This window comes from Paramisgurnus dabryanus, chromosome 21 (assembly GCF_030506205.2).
Source record: "Paramisgurnus dabryanus chromosome 21, PD_genome_1.1, whole genome shotgun sequence".
In the NCBI taxonomy this organism is placed as follows: Eukaryota; Metazoa; Chordata; class Actinopteri; order Cypriniformes; family Cobitidae; genus Paramisgurnus; species Paramisgurnus dabryanus.
In genome coordinates, this window is record NC_133357.1 from 13,039,719 (window position 1) to 13,055,793 (window position 16,075).

The 16,075-nt window shown below is 38.1% G+C and overlaps 1 protein-coding gene across 1 annotated transcript; it reads right to left on the reverse strand.

The window, feature by feature from the left end:
* Positions 1 to 354: 354 nt before the first annotated feature.
* On the reverse strand, positions 355 to 14,869 carry cacnb3b (calcium channel, voltage-dependent, beta 3b). The gene is made up of 14 exons (XM_065285675.2): positions 14,525 to 14,869; positions 10,730 to 10,849; positions 10,527 to 10,649; positions 10,005 to 10,126; positions 9,782 to 9,834; positions 9,528 to 9,547; positions 8,175 to 8,255; positions 7,430 to 7,488; positions 7,219 to 7,307; positions 6,977 to 7,128; positions 2,882 to 2,977; positions 2,589 to 2,759; positions 2,464 to 2,511; positions 355 to 1,490 (listed from the first exon to the last, which is right to left on the reverse strand). Exons 1-13 carry the CDS (start codon positions 14,564 to 14,566, stop codon positions 2,482 to 2,484), a joined length of 1,158 nt encoding a protein of 385 aa, XP_065141747.1. The 5' UTR covers positions 14,567 to 14,869; the 3' UTR covers positions 355 to 1,490; positions 2,464 to 2,481.
* Positions 14,870 to 16,075: the final 1,206 nt, after the last annotated feature.

Below are 16,075 nucleotides of genomic sequence, written 5' to 3' on the forward strand. Positions count from 1 at the left end.
GCTCAGCGGAGCGCCGTCGACTGACGCCACGGGTAGGGTGTTTGAACAAATACTGTCATGTGAGACAGAGGTAGTTATAAACACGATGTGCGAACATCTATGTGTGGTGGCCAATTTTAATTTTGTGGCAGACTGAGAAATAAATGAATGTATGGGTGTACAACGACGCTCTCACGTGTATGATGTCACAGCAGTAGGCAGCGTAAATATAACGACACGCCTATAATCCCTCCCACTCCGAAGTGATACTAAACTCGATGGAAAAGCTAACCACGCCAATAGGTGAGGTGAGCTGACCCGACCCAAACTAAACTAAACCGTAGGGTACTATGCAATGGAAAAGCGCCATAATATGCACTCTTTGGTACCAATACTATATGTACCTCTGAGGTACTAATGCCGTATAAACTCTTTAGATACAAATGTGTACTTTTTGACTCACTCGACCCAGTGACAGCTGGGGTACATATTTTGACCATTTTATCTAACAATGTATTGTGCAAGGCCTCTGCCTCTGAGCATGGTAAGCAATGAAAATAAATCTAATGTGGTGTAGGAGGTGAAGGTTGAGTAAACTGACTGGCAGTCAGCGGTTTCGTGTTAGTCTCACAAGGCAGATCTCTCTTTGAAAAAGTGGTGAGAGCTCTTTGATGTCACTGCCAGAATCTCACCAGGCATGAGAGCCGGGACTGGAAGACAGATGGGACCACTGAGGGGCTGTGGACAACCAGTTTATTTCCAGATACGTTTAAATGTGCAAACTTCATACTGGTTGGTTGCCTAAACAAATCTTCGATTTATGGGTCTTGAGGAAGCCCTGCATTATTAGGATGTTTTCGGGTTCATCTAAGCCCATTTAGATGCATTCTTAAAATATAAGCATTCTTGTTTTGAAAATACGCTTTTAAATGATCTGGCATGGCGTCTCTAGAATGCAACAGATAAAATACAAATAATAAATAAATAATCTCACAGATTGCTATGCTAATGTTTGTGCTTTAAAGGAGATGCAACTTTTCAGAGACGATTTTACCATGCAAGCCATCTAATACCTCAAAATGTTGTAAGCACCGAGCGTAACTAAACCACTTAAACAAAACAAAATAAAAATGTGAAAACAAGAATTTCCCTAACTAGTTTACTATTCTTTATAGCTTATCCCCAGTTCAGACCAGTTAAGTGTGTTTATCTAATAGATGTATAGTGTGTGTGTTGGCTGAAGGCCTGCAGCAGAGTGGTCCTGAGATGTAGAGGACAACATGTGTGTTAGTGCAGGAAGAGGGCCACTGTTGTGTGGTCACTGTTAGGTCTCGCTTACATTGAGACTGTGAATGGTCCAATTCCTCACAAGCCCTTCATCCCTCCACTCCTCTTTTTTCTTTTTAGGGGACAGGTGCTCTGAGCCCTCATCTTAGTCTGGGGCAGTGAGTGGCTGGCCTTTGAGGAATTCTGGGGGTCTTTCTGGAATGTTCAGTTTCACTCAGATTCATCTGTAACAACCATAAGCAGTGGCAGAAGAGTTTATCATAGGTTAAATAAGAATTTAGTCACCAGTTGCTTAAAGGGTACCCCGACAATAAACACATGTATGCCATAAAAGGCCAGGCTCGAGCAATGACATTCCCTGTACACACCCAGGCATATAATTGTTGGACAAGACGAGGAAGGTATCTCAGAAGTCAGGAAGTAAAGCAACATTGGATTCGGACATGCCTTGATGCCTTCCTGCCTTGAAATGCTGCCTCCAAAGGCAGAGATTTCAGGATGCAGCAAGAGTTAAATGCACAAGACAGTCGGTGACGATATTTGGTCTTAACATCTGCATGCCATTAAAAATACAAGAACACCAACAAACTTCTGTTGAGACCTTAATGTGAATGGACAGTAATATAAATGATGAACAATACAGCACTCTAAAAATGGTTGGGTTATTTTTGACCCATAATGAGTAAGTATTGGACAGAACACACTGCTGGGTTGAAACTGACCCAATGCTAGGTTGTTTTAACCCAACTGCTGGGTTATTATGTTACCCTATAGTTGCATCACAACAACCCAACACTGGGTCGTTTTGAACGCAGTGTTTTAACCCAGTGGTTCTCAAACTTTTTCAGGGTGCGGCCCCCTTTGTGTACGGTGCATTCCCCCCAAAGAAAATTTACGACAAAAAACAGTTCTAAAACTTCACATTTTAATTAAACAAAACATTAAATTATACAAAGTAGTGCTGCCTTATTTTTTTAGGTTTAATTTCACAGAATTAATGATAAATTAATGTATTTTATTAAATGTAATAAAACTGGGGCCCCCTGGCACCATCTCGCGGCCCCCCCTGGGCCCCAGTTTAAGAACCGCTGTTTTTACACATGTGTTCTGTCCAATATTACCCATTATGGGTTAAAAATAACCCAGCCATTTTAAGAGGTAGGAACCATACAAATGAAAGATGATGATAATACCCACCCTTAATTGTGGTAGTGCTCATTCAATTAGTTCTTGTGTCTCTGAGAACTGGAGGAAAAGAAAAACAAAGCGTTTAAGAAATCCTCATTACAGGTGTGATCCATATATCGTAAACATTAACTCACCTGTTGGCTAGAGTTGGCTGAGGGTGGGGTTACCACATTTTGCTCCACCGTAGGATTGGTGGGGGCAGAGCCTGGAAGGTGAGTGGCCCGCCAATATATATCTAAATGTTCAGCTAAGTGTTCACAAGCATCTTCTAGCTGGTTCTCGTCCAGTATGACGTCAAACATTTCCTAATGCAAGTGAGAATTGGACAAACAGTAATGATGCAGAATATTGCACCTGTTCATTTATTGCAAACAGCAGGATCATAGCTTTTGTTAAATGTATGTGTGTGCAGTACTGCGGGACTCACTGGCGGGCACTGCGCTAGTTTATCTCCTGCCATCATTTGCAAGTTGAGATGTTTGCTTTGAGATTTCCCTCTGGATTTAATGAGTCTTTGAAGAACCTGGTGTAGAGTGAGTGACACTCATTAAATAAAGGTACCTGTGGTAGTTTTGCTTGAAGGAAAGACATTCATTAAGTGACTCTAAAGAGTGACTCTTTAAAAGATACACACATTTATAACCTACAGTCTCTTACTTTTGTTAATATGGCTCAGTGATTTTTATGACATCATTCAGCTTCTCATCAGATTATAGGCTGAGAGGTAAACTAAACGCCACTGGCTAAAGGGGAGGAGCCACTCAGTATATCTCGCACACACTTCCTGTTTCAGCGGAAATTACCTTAACCCCTTCAGACCTGATTTATTCAGGTTTAATCAATGTGCCTTATTTTGATTGGTTGATCAGCATTTTTATTGGTTTGAACCACAAAACATGTGGGGCCCTATTTTATCGATCTAAGAGCATTGTCTAAAGTGCACAGAGCCAGTCTATATGGGCATGTCCGAATCCACTTTTGCTAATTTAACGAGCGGAAAATGGTTTGTGGGCTGAGCGCACGTTCGAAAAGGGTTGTTCCTATTCTCCTAATGTGTAATATGTGTGTTTTGGGCGTAACGTGCAATAAACCAATGAGAGTCTCAGCTTTCATCCCCTTTAAAAGCCAGTTGCACTGGCGCTACGTCTAATCCCTATTTAGATGACGGACTTTGTAAACTGAAAAACTAAGCAGAGGAAGAAGATCCCCAGTTTAAGATTAATGATAAATAATTGTGTTGTTTTTTCACTTGTGTTGAAATTGTTATTTTTTTATTAAAACCTTTAAAACCCGTTTTCTTTTAGTCATGGAAGTAAAAATAGCAGGCTTTTAATTGCCTTAAATGTATGGCTATCCAATATAAAACAAATTTACAAGTATGAAAAAAAGGTTTGTACTGTAAAAATACTTTATTTGTAACAAACAGGAGATAAAGAATTTACAAACGGCTCTCCGCACGTTTCAGCACTCGGACAGCGGCATGAGTTTTTTTTAAAGCATTACTAAAAAATGTTTCTCATCTCAAATAGATGCATTTGTTTAAAGCAAAGCATTTATTTACTTACCAGGCTGCAGGTGAAGCAGCTCTTCACGCCTTCTAACGTCTCATAATCGGTCCTCATTTATGTCCAAGAGACTCAATAATAATCTTTTACATTTGAATGCTTTACTTTTTCATATTTAAAAGCGTTTTTGTGCTGCTGCGCATCCATGTGTTTGATAAGCAAACCCGCGTTGTCGTCCCGTTTATAGGCGCATATTTCTAACGTGCTTATTAAATAACAAAAACACTATTGCGTCAATGGCGTAGTCTATTTTAGTTGCCTCAAAATAGCAACGCACCAACAATGTGCCTGAACCCCACCTCGTTTTTAGATCAAAACGCCCATGGGCGCAAAAAATGGGCGCAAATGCATTTGCTATTTAAACAACGTGGCGCTAAACGTGAAAATGACAATTGCGCCGGGTTGAAACTAGCAAAAGACACTTGCGTCGCGCATTGCGCTGCATTGCACCGGGTGTATGATAGAGCCTGTGATGTCCATTCCAGTGGACGCAGGGTCTGAAGGGGTTAATGCATCGAACAATCTAAAGATTATCTAGGCATTTAAAGAGATCCTTTAAAGAGATAGTTCACCCCAAAATCTGTATTAATTTCATTGTTCTGCTAAACACAAAGGAAGATCTTTTGAGCAATGTTTGTAACCAAACCATTTTTTGATCACCATTCATTTCCATAGTATTTTTTCCTACTTATGAAAGTCAATGGTGCTTCTGTTTCCTGCTTCATTACAAATATTTTCCTTTGTGTTCCGCAAAACAAAGAAGTTAATACTGGTTTGTAACAACAAAAGGGTCAGTAAATGATGAATGATTTTTGGGTGAACTATCCCTTTAAAACACACTTTTCAGACTCACAAAGTCTAGTAATTTAATATCTACTAGCACTGTTCAATATGTGTCACAGGAGAATTATGTTATTTTTCTCTTTAACAGAATATAATAAAAATTGAAATGTTTTGTTTTCACTCAGCATTTTATATTGAGCAATAAAATTATTTAATGTTTTTTTTTACTTTTTTATAATAAATCAAATATTATAAATCTTAACTTACTATATAAAGGCATTTAAAAATTAGCAAAAATTATGAAAGTGATTTTATACACTGTAAAAATGTGTTTTTTTGTTGAATCAGCTCAGATTTAAAAATTAGCAAAAATTATGAAAGTGATTTTATACACTGTAAAAAAATTTTTTTTTTTGTTAAATCAACCCAGATTTAAAAATAAGCAAAAATTATGAAAGTGATTTTACAATGTAAACAATGTGTGTTTTATTGTTGAATCAACTCAGATTTACAAGTCATTTAAACTTACTATTATTTATCTTGACCCACTATAAAAAAGTTGTGCTAAATAGCACTAAAATCTCGTAATCATAGGGGAACATCTATAAAGCACCAATGAAGTACCATCCAGGGGTGATATAGCACCACTATAGCACCAGATATGGTTCTATATGTAAGGGATAATGTAGAGGCAGCCGGTAGTTATCGGGAAATAAGCCCCGACAGTGTGATCAGGACCCAACGCGAAGCGGAGGGTCTTGTATCACACTGAAGGGGCTTATTTCGCGATAACTACAGGCTGCCTCTACATTATCCCGCTTATTACACGGCAACTTGCCACATAAGAAAAAAACAAACTGGACATTAATATGAATTTGAAAAAATGTATTGGCATATTTGTTTTAAATTAACATTTTTATCCTTCCGCGAAACTTTGCACATATGCATAAAATGATCGTAATACCTTATTAAGATCCTCTGCACTGTAAAAAAATTCCGTAGAAATTACAATGTTATTTCAGCTGGGTTGCCGGTAATTTACCGTAGATTTACATTTATGTTATTTACTGGCAAGAGTTTGTTCAAAGTTAAATAAATGTTAAATATTAACAAGTCTTTATCTTTACAGAATAAAACTATACAATAACAGCCTCATGCAAAGCAATCTGGGAACCAGAAATCATCATCAACCTTTTTCTGCTTTTTGCTTCAGATTTTGTTTTCCAGAATGTTTTGCTTGATGCTGTTTTTTTAGTTTTACTCTGTAAAGACAAAGCCTTGTAAATGTTTAATGTTCATTTAACTTTGAACAAAATGTTGTCAGTAAAAAACATACATTTAAATCTACGGGATTTTTTTACAGTGTGCTTGATACTTGTCTGTCTCCATTTTGTCTCTTTTAGCCAGTCTTTGAGAAGTTTTAATGCCCATTCTGTATTTTTTTGTGTGTTGGCTTCATAGCTGTCATGCTCTATTTTGTCAAGTTAGCTCTCTGTGTCTTGTCGTTGTTCGTTCTTCTATCCACTGTTTAAATGTTTTGTTTTTTCCGTACATGTTAAAATTAATGTCAAAATTTTAAAATCTTAATTATGGTTGTCCAGTGTTTGTCACAAGATGGCGCCAAACAGTAATCTTTATTGGCGCGGAGCGATTTTAATCGTACAAGTAGTACCGGCTATGCGTTATTACTTTGGAGCGGTTATTATTAGAAAAGAACGAACCTGCAAATGTCTCAACTGACCAATCAGAATCAAGCATTCTAGAGCCGTGTAATAAAGCACAATATGGTTTAACACAGGTGCTACACAAGTACTACGTGCTATATAACACTTAAAATGGTTCCCCTATATGATAACGAGCCAGTGAACCACTTTAAGTGCTATTTAGCACCTATTTAGCACTGTTTTTAGAGTGTAGGTATCAGTTGTTATAACCACAGCAGATTTGGTTATAACTTATAAAATTAAGTTTTAACTTTTGAAGTGAACTTTTTTCAACTATATTTTATAAGTTGTAGCAACTCATCTCTTGTAAAGATAAATAATAGTAAGTTGACATAACTTGTAAATCTGAGTTGATCAACAACAACAAAAAAATTAAGGCAGGAAATATTGTTTACAGTGTATAAGACGACGAAGCTAAAATTTTCATAAAATCATTAAATAATACCATACCTTTGGAGAAGACACTTTCACATAGACTATAATGGGAGCGAGTGATGTCTTTAGAAGCTGTGTAGGATGGTTAATGGTATCTGCATCCAGGACCACCAGCTGTAGGCTCTTAGCTAACTCAAATATTCTGTTAATCTCACTCTGTACCTCCGCTGAGAAAAAAAAACAGATTAATAATAAAATATCAAGTCACATCCTTCATATACAAACTTTGTAGCCTAATCCCTGATGATGTCACTCACCCAGGCTAGACGGATCTAGATTTGGTTTTTTATTCAACACTGATCGTTTGGCCAAAGACAGATCCGCAGTTACCCTTGTAATAGAAATCCTGCCAGGAAACCATTTACCAACAAAACAAACATTTGTACTTTTAGCTCAAAACAGGAGAATTTACGACATGTCGTACAACTGATGATTTGACATGATGATAAAATCAGCTTTCTCACTCACCTCCCATCAAACCTGTGCTTCAAAAAATCAAACAGAGCTTTCTGCATCATATCTGTAACCTGGAGATTGTGACAAAATATATACAGTCTAGTGTAGTTAACCAAGAGAGTGTAGGTTGTGTTAACATCCAAACAATAATTTAGTTGTTTAAGAAATCTATGGCAGGGATTTGAAAAAAGTGCCATGTGTACATTTTTGTGGTTTAGGTGATGTTGTTTTATTTAGACTCAGTAAAAAATGAATGACTCTAGAAATAGAGGCTGTAGATTCAGCAGTACCCACTGTCTCTGTTAAAGAGCTGACTGAGAAATATGTCCAGGGCTTTGTGTGTCACCTCTATTATGAAAATGTAAAATCCATGAATCCACTTGCAGTATGGGAATTTACATACAGTGCCAAATAATAAAACTCTGATAATAGCTTGCCTCTTAAAGGCGAGGTACATGATTTTTGAAAAACACTTAGGAAAAGTGAGTTGGGCTTAGTACCAAAACACACTTGGGGTCAATCAGCAGTAAAGGGCGTGTCTACTAACTGACATCGTTACCTGGTTTGTGTATGTGTGGGACGGGTCTATGAAAAGAACGTCCAGATTCTATTGGGTTAGGGACGTGTTTTTTAGATGATTCCAAATGTCAGCATTGGCTTTCAGAGATCATGCACACCGCCTTTAAGCATGTAGGCAGTCACAGTCTTATAACTGGTTCAACCCTTTCAGTCATTGAATACATTTAGTAGAATTTACCTCATAGCCTTTTAGTGAGGGACCAACCAGAACAACAGGCCTCATAGATGGAACAACATCATAAGGTGGAACATGCTCTGTCTGCAACACACACACACATTCATACATTTTACACATACTGAATCATCATGATTCATGACTAACATTTCCCAACATCTAATGAGTCACTTAAAAGGACACTCCACTTTTTTGAAAATTCCTAATTTCTGGTGCTAGCACTTTTAGCATAGCTTAGCACAATCCATTGAATCTGATTAGACCATTAGCATCACGCAAAAAAATAACAATAGAGTTTCGATATTTTTCCTATTTAAAGCTTGACTCTTCTGTAGTTACATCGTGTACTACGACCGACAGAAAATTTAAAGCTGCGATTTTCAATGCAGTTATGGCTAGGAACTATACTCTCAAACTGGCGTAATAATCAGTGACTTTGCTGATGTAACATGGCTGTTGCTGGCGTAGTGATATTACGAACCCATTCTCACCAAAAAGCGTACAAATGACACGCAGTGTGATTATCGTGCAATAGATACGCCAAATTCCGATTTTGCGTGCATATGATACGCCAGTCCTTCCCATTCACTTATATGGCGAATCGTTTCGTGACGTTTTATTTATTGTTTTCTCATTTGTTTTCTGTTTTTTTTACCATTTTCGCTTGGGTTTAGGGTTAGAACAACTTTTTGTTATATAAAAAATGACATCCTAACCCAAACCCCAACTCTAACCCCAACTCCAAGCGACCATGGCTTAAATATAGATAAAAACTTAGAGAAACCTGTATATTAAATAACCTGCTTAAACAAATGTGAAATCTAACCCTAAACCCAAGCGAAAATGGTTTAAAAACAGAAAACAAATGAGAAAACAATAAATAAAACGTCACGAAACGATTCGCCATATAAGTGAATGGGAAGGACTGGCGTATCATATGCACGCAAAATCGGAATTTGGCGTATCTATTGCACGATAATCACACTGCGTGTCATTTGTACGCATCTTGGTGAGAACGGGTTGGATATTACGCACTGCCCGAAAATAGTCCCCTTGGTTACTTTCAATGGCAGGGGACTATTTTCAGATTCAATGATTGTGCTAAGCTATGCTAAAAGTGCTAGCGCCAGACCCGGAGATCAGCTGAATGTATTCCAAAACGGTAAGAATCAAATGTTTAACTCTAGCTGGAAAATGAGCCTTTTTTTTAAAGTGGAGTGTCCCTTTAAGGGACACAGTTTCAGTAACAGAACTAAAATCGCATTTGGAGAATCTAACACACAAACTAATTGTAGGTCACTTTTGGGGGGGAAAGTGTTTGCGTTATGTGAGTACGAAAGCAACCTTTCCACTAACCTGCTTTTGCTTCTGTTTGGCTTTTTAAAAACAAGAGAAGGCAAAAAATAATTTTATACGGATAACTGAATAAATCATGCTGAAAGATAAAAGCAGATGAAACAGCCCAATTTAATTATTTATTAGATTAAAGTTGCATGCAATTTCCAAAGCACATTTGTTTTTGACTATTTATGTCAATTGGTCGAACAGTGTCACTACAATAAGACAGTAACACTGTTCAAACACTGTATTGGTATTTAAATACCTCTCACCTGCAGGAGATGCAGATTTCCGGCTGCCAGAGGATGCATTCCCACCTATTTTTCTGATAATAAACATTGGAAATGAAAGAATCAGAATTAAAAGCACATACAAAGTCCTTACAATGCCAACTTGGAGGTACAGGTAAACGCAGAAACAGAGCTTATTAATGTTGATTCATGCGTTATTTAATAATGACCATAGATAATGATGGGATGTAATTGTTGCTCCAACCTCTGAGCTGCTTTCTGTTCCTGCTTGATGCGCATGGCCTCCAGTTTAACAGGACTGGGAATGAAAGCAATATCTGCCCCCTCCTTTACCAGCCTCCCTATCCACCAGTCATTATTGTACTTCTGTGGGATGGAAGAGAATGTGCTTAATACAATAATAAGTATCTAATTAAACATAAAATCGTATGAAACATAAAAGTAAACAGTACAGGAATAACTTAAATTCTTGTGAGCCTCGGGTTTAATTTCAAACCAGCATGATTTTTTTTCTCTCTAATAAACTTTCATAATAGTCTAAGATGTATGTCAAGTTTTAGTTTATATGTTTATAATACTTTCATGGTGTTTTTTGACATAATAGATCTTAATAGGCCAGCAAGAAAGTATGTATTTTAAAAATTGCTTCTTTATACAATTAGCCTTTAATGTTTCAATAACAATTTTTGGGAGAACCATCCCTTCATCAAACTTCTTTGACTGCTCTTCATTTTATCCTTTCAGTCATTTGATCCAATAATCTCACCTCTTTTATATGTAGAAAATCTTTGGTTTCAAAGTTGATGGCAGCACCCTGAACTGGACAGTCCTCGTCCAGTGCCCCGCAGTAGCTGACATTGGTTCTCACTGCAAATGCCACCGGTTTGGCCTGCAAAAAGGCAAACAGAAAATGATCTGAGCCTATCGAAATAAAATGTATGAAATAAATGAGATGTGTGAGAAATGCACCTTGGCTCTTTCGAGCTGGAGCAGGACCTGGCGCTCGGCTTCACGCCGAGACGCCTCCTTGTCCTCCTCCAGGGACAGGTCGGAATCAGATGGCCTGCTCGTGTACGAATCAGCTGAACTCTGCAAAATGGATAAGAGGAGAATGTGTGTGTGAGATAGATATAAATAGTTGTTTAAAGGGATAGTTCACCCACAAATCATCAAAAAAGTCATAATTTACTCACTCTCATGTTGTTACAAACCTGTATGAATTTCTTTGTTCGGATGAACACAAAGAAAGATATTTGGAGTTCACTTCCATAGTAGGATAAAATAGTACTATGGAGTAAATATTTTTGTGTAAACTATCCCTTTAAACAACTATTAAAACAACTATTATTACCTACAGCAACTATTACTGTGCGTTCACACCACCTCCAGCGAAAGCGTCAAAGTGGCCGGAAGTCATTCATTGTTAATGAGAGCCGGCGGAGAGCTCCGGCGAGCAGCGGCATGTCATGGACGGTGTGACCCCTCGTTCAGACAGCCAGCGACGTTGTCGCTGTGTGTCGCCCGTCTCTTTCAATGAGGCGTTTCCAAATCTGCTTGTCATAAACAAATGAGTACCATCCACGCCAGTAACTGACGAGAGAAGGATGACGTGAACTCCACTACTTTGTTCTCATTGGTAGCCGCTCCCGAAATTCGCTCGACATTTGCATAAAGTTAAACTTTTCTTAACTTTCTTGCGTCGCTAGACACGCCCATACGGTCGCCAACGGTCACTTTCGCTCGTGTCGCCGGAAGTCGCCCGGTTTCCATTGAAATGAATGAGATCACGTCACTCTGCTACTGCTGGTCGCTGGCTGTCTGAATGGGGCGTGAGCGTTGAGGAGAGTTGAAATTAGCTCAACTTTATGGTAATGAGCTATGACGTGGTTCGACGACAACCAAACGGAAGGCAGAAACATTTGGTGGAAACCAATCGGAAGGTGGAAACCTCTGCTTGAGAGAAGTCCAGAGAATGCATTCGCGAGTGAGAGCGTCCATTATAGCGTCGTGGGTAGGGCAGACAAAGCTGTCCCACTGTCCAAAGATATAAAAAATAATTAAGCAGACACTGGATAAGATTCTTATGAGCGATAAAAAAATACTTTTCATTTAAATGAACATTTTAATTAAAAGTCAGCCCTGCTTAAGAATGGAGTATAAACTATATATATAAAAAATCATTGGCTGATTTATATCACAGTCATTTGTCCAATAAATCATGTTTATTGGAATTGTGAGGAGAACAACATGATAAGAAACAGATTATATAGTAATGTTTAAAGGTCACCACATAACATCAACCATAAAAGGTCCTTCTAATGCAATGCAATAAAATCAACTTATGTGACCCTGTCTGTGAAAACCCAGGTGAAGTTTATTTGTGATTTACTGTTTTTACATCTAAAAAATCATACTGCATAGTGTCAATTACATTATGTAAAAGTATAACCTTGATATATTTAAAGGAAAACACCACCGTTTTTCAATATTTTACTATAATCTTACCTCAACTTAGACAAATTAATACATACCTATCTTTTTTCAATACGTGCACTTAATATTTGTACAGCGCTTTGTGAATGTGTTAGCATTTAGCCTAGCCCCATTCATTCCTTAGGATCCAAACAGGGATGAATTTAGAAGCCACCAAACACTTCCATGTTTTCCTTATTTAAAGACTGTTACTTGAGTAGTTACACAAGTAAGAATGGTAGCACAAAATAAAACGTGGCGATTTTTTATTTATATTGTATGGCGGAAGAGCACTTAGTTTGCAGCACTTCGACCTCAGGCGCAGTAATATTGACTGAAGTTTGAGCGAGAGGGGGAGTAGTCAGGAGTGATGATGTTACTGCACGCCAAGGTCGAAGTGCTGCAAACTAAGTGCTCTTCCGCCATACAATATAGTTCTCATTTTTTATCTGCTTAACAAATCACCACATTTTATTTTGTGCCACCATACTTCCTTGTGTAACTACTCATGTAACAGTCTTTAAATAGGGAAAACATAGAAGTGTTTGGTGGCTTCTAAATTCATCCCTGTTTGGATCCTAAGGAAGGAATGGGGCTAGGCTAAATGCTAACACATTCGCAACGCACTGCGCAAAGATTAAGTGCACGCCTTGAACAAGATAGGTATGTATTAATTTGTATATGTTGAGGTAAAAACATAGTAAAATATTGAAACACGGTGGTGTTTTCCTTTAATATTGACTGAGTAAGTAAAGAAACAAGACAAGAACTGGAGGTCAGGACCCAAACATCAAGCTCTGACACAACAGATCGGACTGGCATGAAACAACAGGGATTAGAGGACCATAACACAAAGTGCTTCTGATAACAAACATTTTGTATTCCGCACACACAATTTACATTAACTCTGAGTCTATTTTTGATGACCTGACAGACTAAGCAATTTTTCCACTCAGTACCTGGATCGATAGAGTAATGTAATCCTTTAAAAGACACGTTGCATGGCATCCTCATCCGCTCAAAGTGTTTTCACAACACCACATCTGATATTCTACTTACAACACATTCTAACCATCAGCCTTTCTCGGAAAAAGGAGGTGAACAATGCTTATGTTAAAAAAATAATGCACCATGATCCCAAAAATATCAAAGTTTATTGTAAAACAGTTTTAAACAAATTTATATCATCAGGAACAAACCTCGACCGTCAATATTATTTAAAAAAACTAAAATGTATATAAATATTAAGTGATTACTTTACTAGTGTAAGGAAAACACTGTATGCTACAGTTTCCAGTGCATCCCAGGAATTTGATGTAGGGACGTTAACATATACCTTCTTGTGCAACATCGCACCGCCAACAGGGGGCGACAAAACCCAACAAACCAAAAAAGCATGTTAGATAACATCAATTCACCTATGCTTCAAACAGTTTCAGTGTTTTGATATTGTCAGAATGTAATTCACTCTTCTCTAGTGCGTCTCCTGCAGTGCCTTTGAACTGATGAGTACTGTGATGAGGACAGATCCGAAATAGATGTGGGAGGCTGGATCTCCACAATAAGCCTTCATGCACCACATATATAGACATAAGATCAAATAAAGAAATGTAGTGGTGCAGAAGCACGTTTTAATCTTTTGTTGTTGATGTCACATCGATTAAACTTTATAGTAGATGCAGGCCATGTGTGGCAGATGGCAACATGGACAGGTAGCATGCCATTAAACTAAGAGAGCAAAACTAAGTGCAAAATATGACTCAGACTACAACAATACGGATTCAGCTGCAAAAACACTACTGTTACACATTAAGCAATGCCATTGAAGAACTTGTATTACAAAGAACTACAAAGAAGCTTTTGTGCAACAGAAAGGTTATTTATAGAATCAAACAGCCCGACAAAGACCATTTTTAGTCTTTTATTTTGAAAAGTAGGAGTAACATGGATCTCCAAACCACCATAAGTGTATATTTATCGCATCAAGGTGATTTAATTTGCCAAAAAGGATTGAATCAATCCAGCTTAATGCATTGGATGTACTCGTATACGTTTGTCTAAAAGCAAACCTTTGCATCTCGACCGAGAATTATTTATTCATAAAAATAAGGCTTACATGATGTTATTAATAGATACGAGCCAGGCAGAATGCATGCAAAATTCATTCACCCCACCAAAGCATCGCTGATTGATTACAGAATCACATGGAGTGAAAATGTAATACGGAGAGAGTGAGAATCAGAGAGAGCAAGAAAGAGAGAGAGAGCGAGAAACAAGGCAAGCTGTCCCTACCTTGCAACTAAGCAGTGCTGCGCTCGAATCGGACGCGGACATTCCTATAGAGACGGCTCATATCCGCCTGAATCCCTGTACTCCATCATCAACAGCAAGAGAGGGGAAGCCTCTGCTGATGATAGCCAACTTACTGCACTCAATGCCTATACAAAATTGATGCCTCGACTGCAGCAGTTGAGTTTGAGAGCAAACACCCCCCCTACACGCTGCTGCTGCTGCTGTTCCTCCGCCTGCACTCACATACAATCAGGCTCCATCTTCTCCACACACTGGAAATGCTGTGGTGCAAGCAGTGCAAGCGGGGGTGGAGATGTTTACATCTCACACCAGCAGACACTGAGATCTGATTCTCCTGCAGCAGGAAACACAGAGGGGCTTTACAAGTGGGATGCCCATTTCAGGAGAGGTGAAACGCATCATGTTGTGATGCCTGATTTTGCTGTATTGTTATGTAAAGCAAAAAAATGGATATATACAGTACAGCCAAGAGTGGAGTCCAAATGTGTATGACTGTAAGTGAAAATGCTTTATTTGGTCATTTTAGATTGCAAATTATATTATAAGCATAATGGTTCAATGGAAAAGTTTGGGAAATTATATTTTTGATCACTACTTCACAGGTTGCGCAAAATGTGACGATTCATATTACATTGCATTTACGCATTTCACAGGTGCTTTTTTCCAAAGCAACTTACAGTGCATTGCATCACTACATCAGTATGTGTGTGTTCCCTGTGATCGAACCCATAACCTTTTGTTAGCTAATGCGATGCTTTACCATTGGGATACAGGAACAGTTTTATTCAAGCATTATTTATTAAGGATGTCCAAAAGAGTCCCAGTGGTTATCTTAATTTTTGAACAAATAGATGTACACGGTCAGTGGCATCATAGACCTTTCTCACAACTTCCGTATTTATGACCGGAACTACGCAATCGTCGCGGAAATCTACTTCCTCCGCAGTCAAGGTAATGCAAAAAGCCGTATCTTTTCCATCAATTCCCTGTTGATGGTGAAGGTATACAGAAGTGGATTCAGGCTATCCGGCGAGACTTATAATGTGTCGTTTTAGTTAACAGTTCAGTAACAGTTATACTCGCTCTCTACTTACCTAGAAATTTATTGACAAATTCTTCATGGAAAAAGTTTTCCTGCATTAGTCGTGTCACATCAGCAAATGTAATATTTGGCAAATCCGTTAACAAAGTTTTGTAGACTCTTTGATCCATTTTAAACTTGCCCGGGTTTATGTTTTTCTAGTGTGTTGACGCTTGACAGGAACTCCGCTTACACGACGATTACGTATTTCCGGTTACTGTGAGAAAGGTCTATTGTCTTATTTTTTAAGGCTTATTTGATTCACTTGAATAAATAATGAATCATCTTTTATTTAAAAATAAATAAATTTGCATTTGGACCCCACCGTACCTGAAAAAATTATGATTGTTGGAGCCATGGCCTAGCCATATGTTTTCTGCAGAGTGATCTCACACAAAATGTTGTTATAGTCACAAAAAATTAGATTAATTTATTTGTGGTCATGGACG

Coding starts and splice junctions, on each gene's coding strand:
- cacnb3b (XM_065285675.2), bottom strand. CDS start 14,566: ATGTCCGCGTCCGATTCGAGCGCAGCACTGCTTAGTTGCAAG. Junction 9,835..10,004: donor GAACAGAAAGCAGCTCAGAG/GTTGGAGCAACA, acceptor GTTTATTATCAG/AAAAATAGGTGGGAATGCAT. Junction 2,512..2,588: donor CAGCCAACTCTAGCCAACAG/GTGAGTTAATGT, acceptor CTTTTCCTCCAG/TTCTCAGAGACACAAGAACT.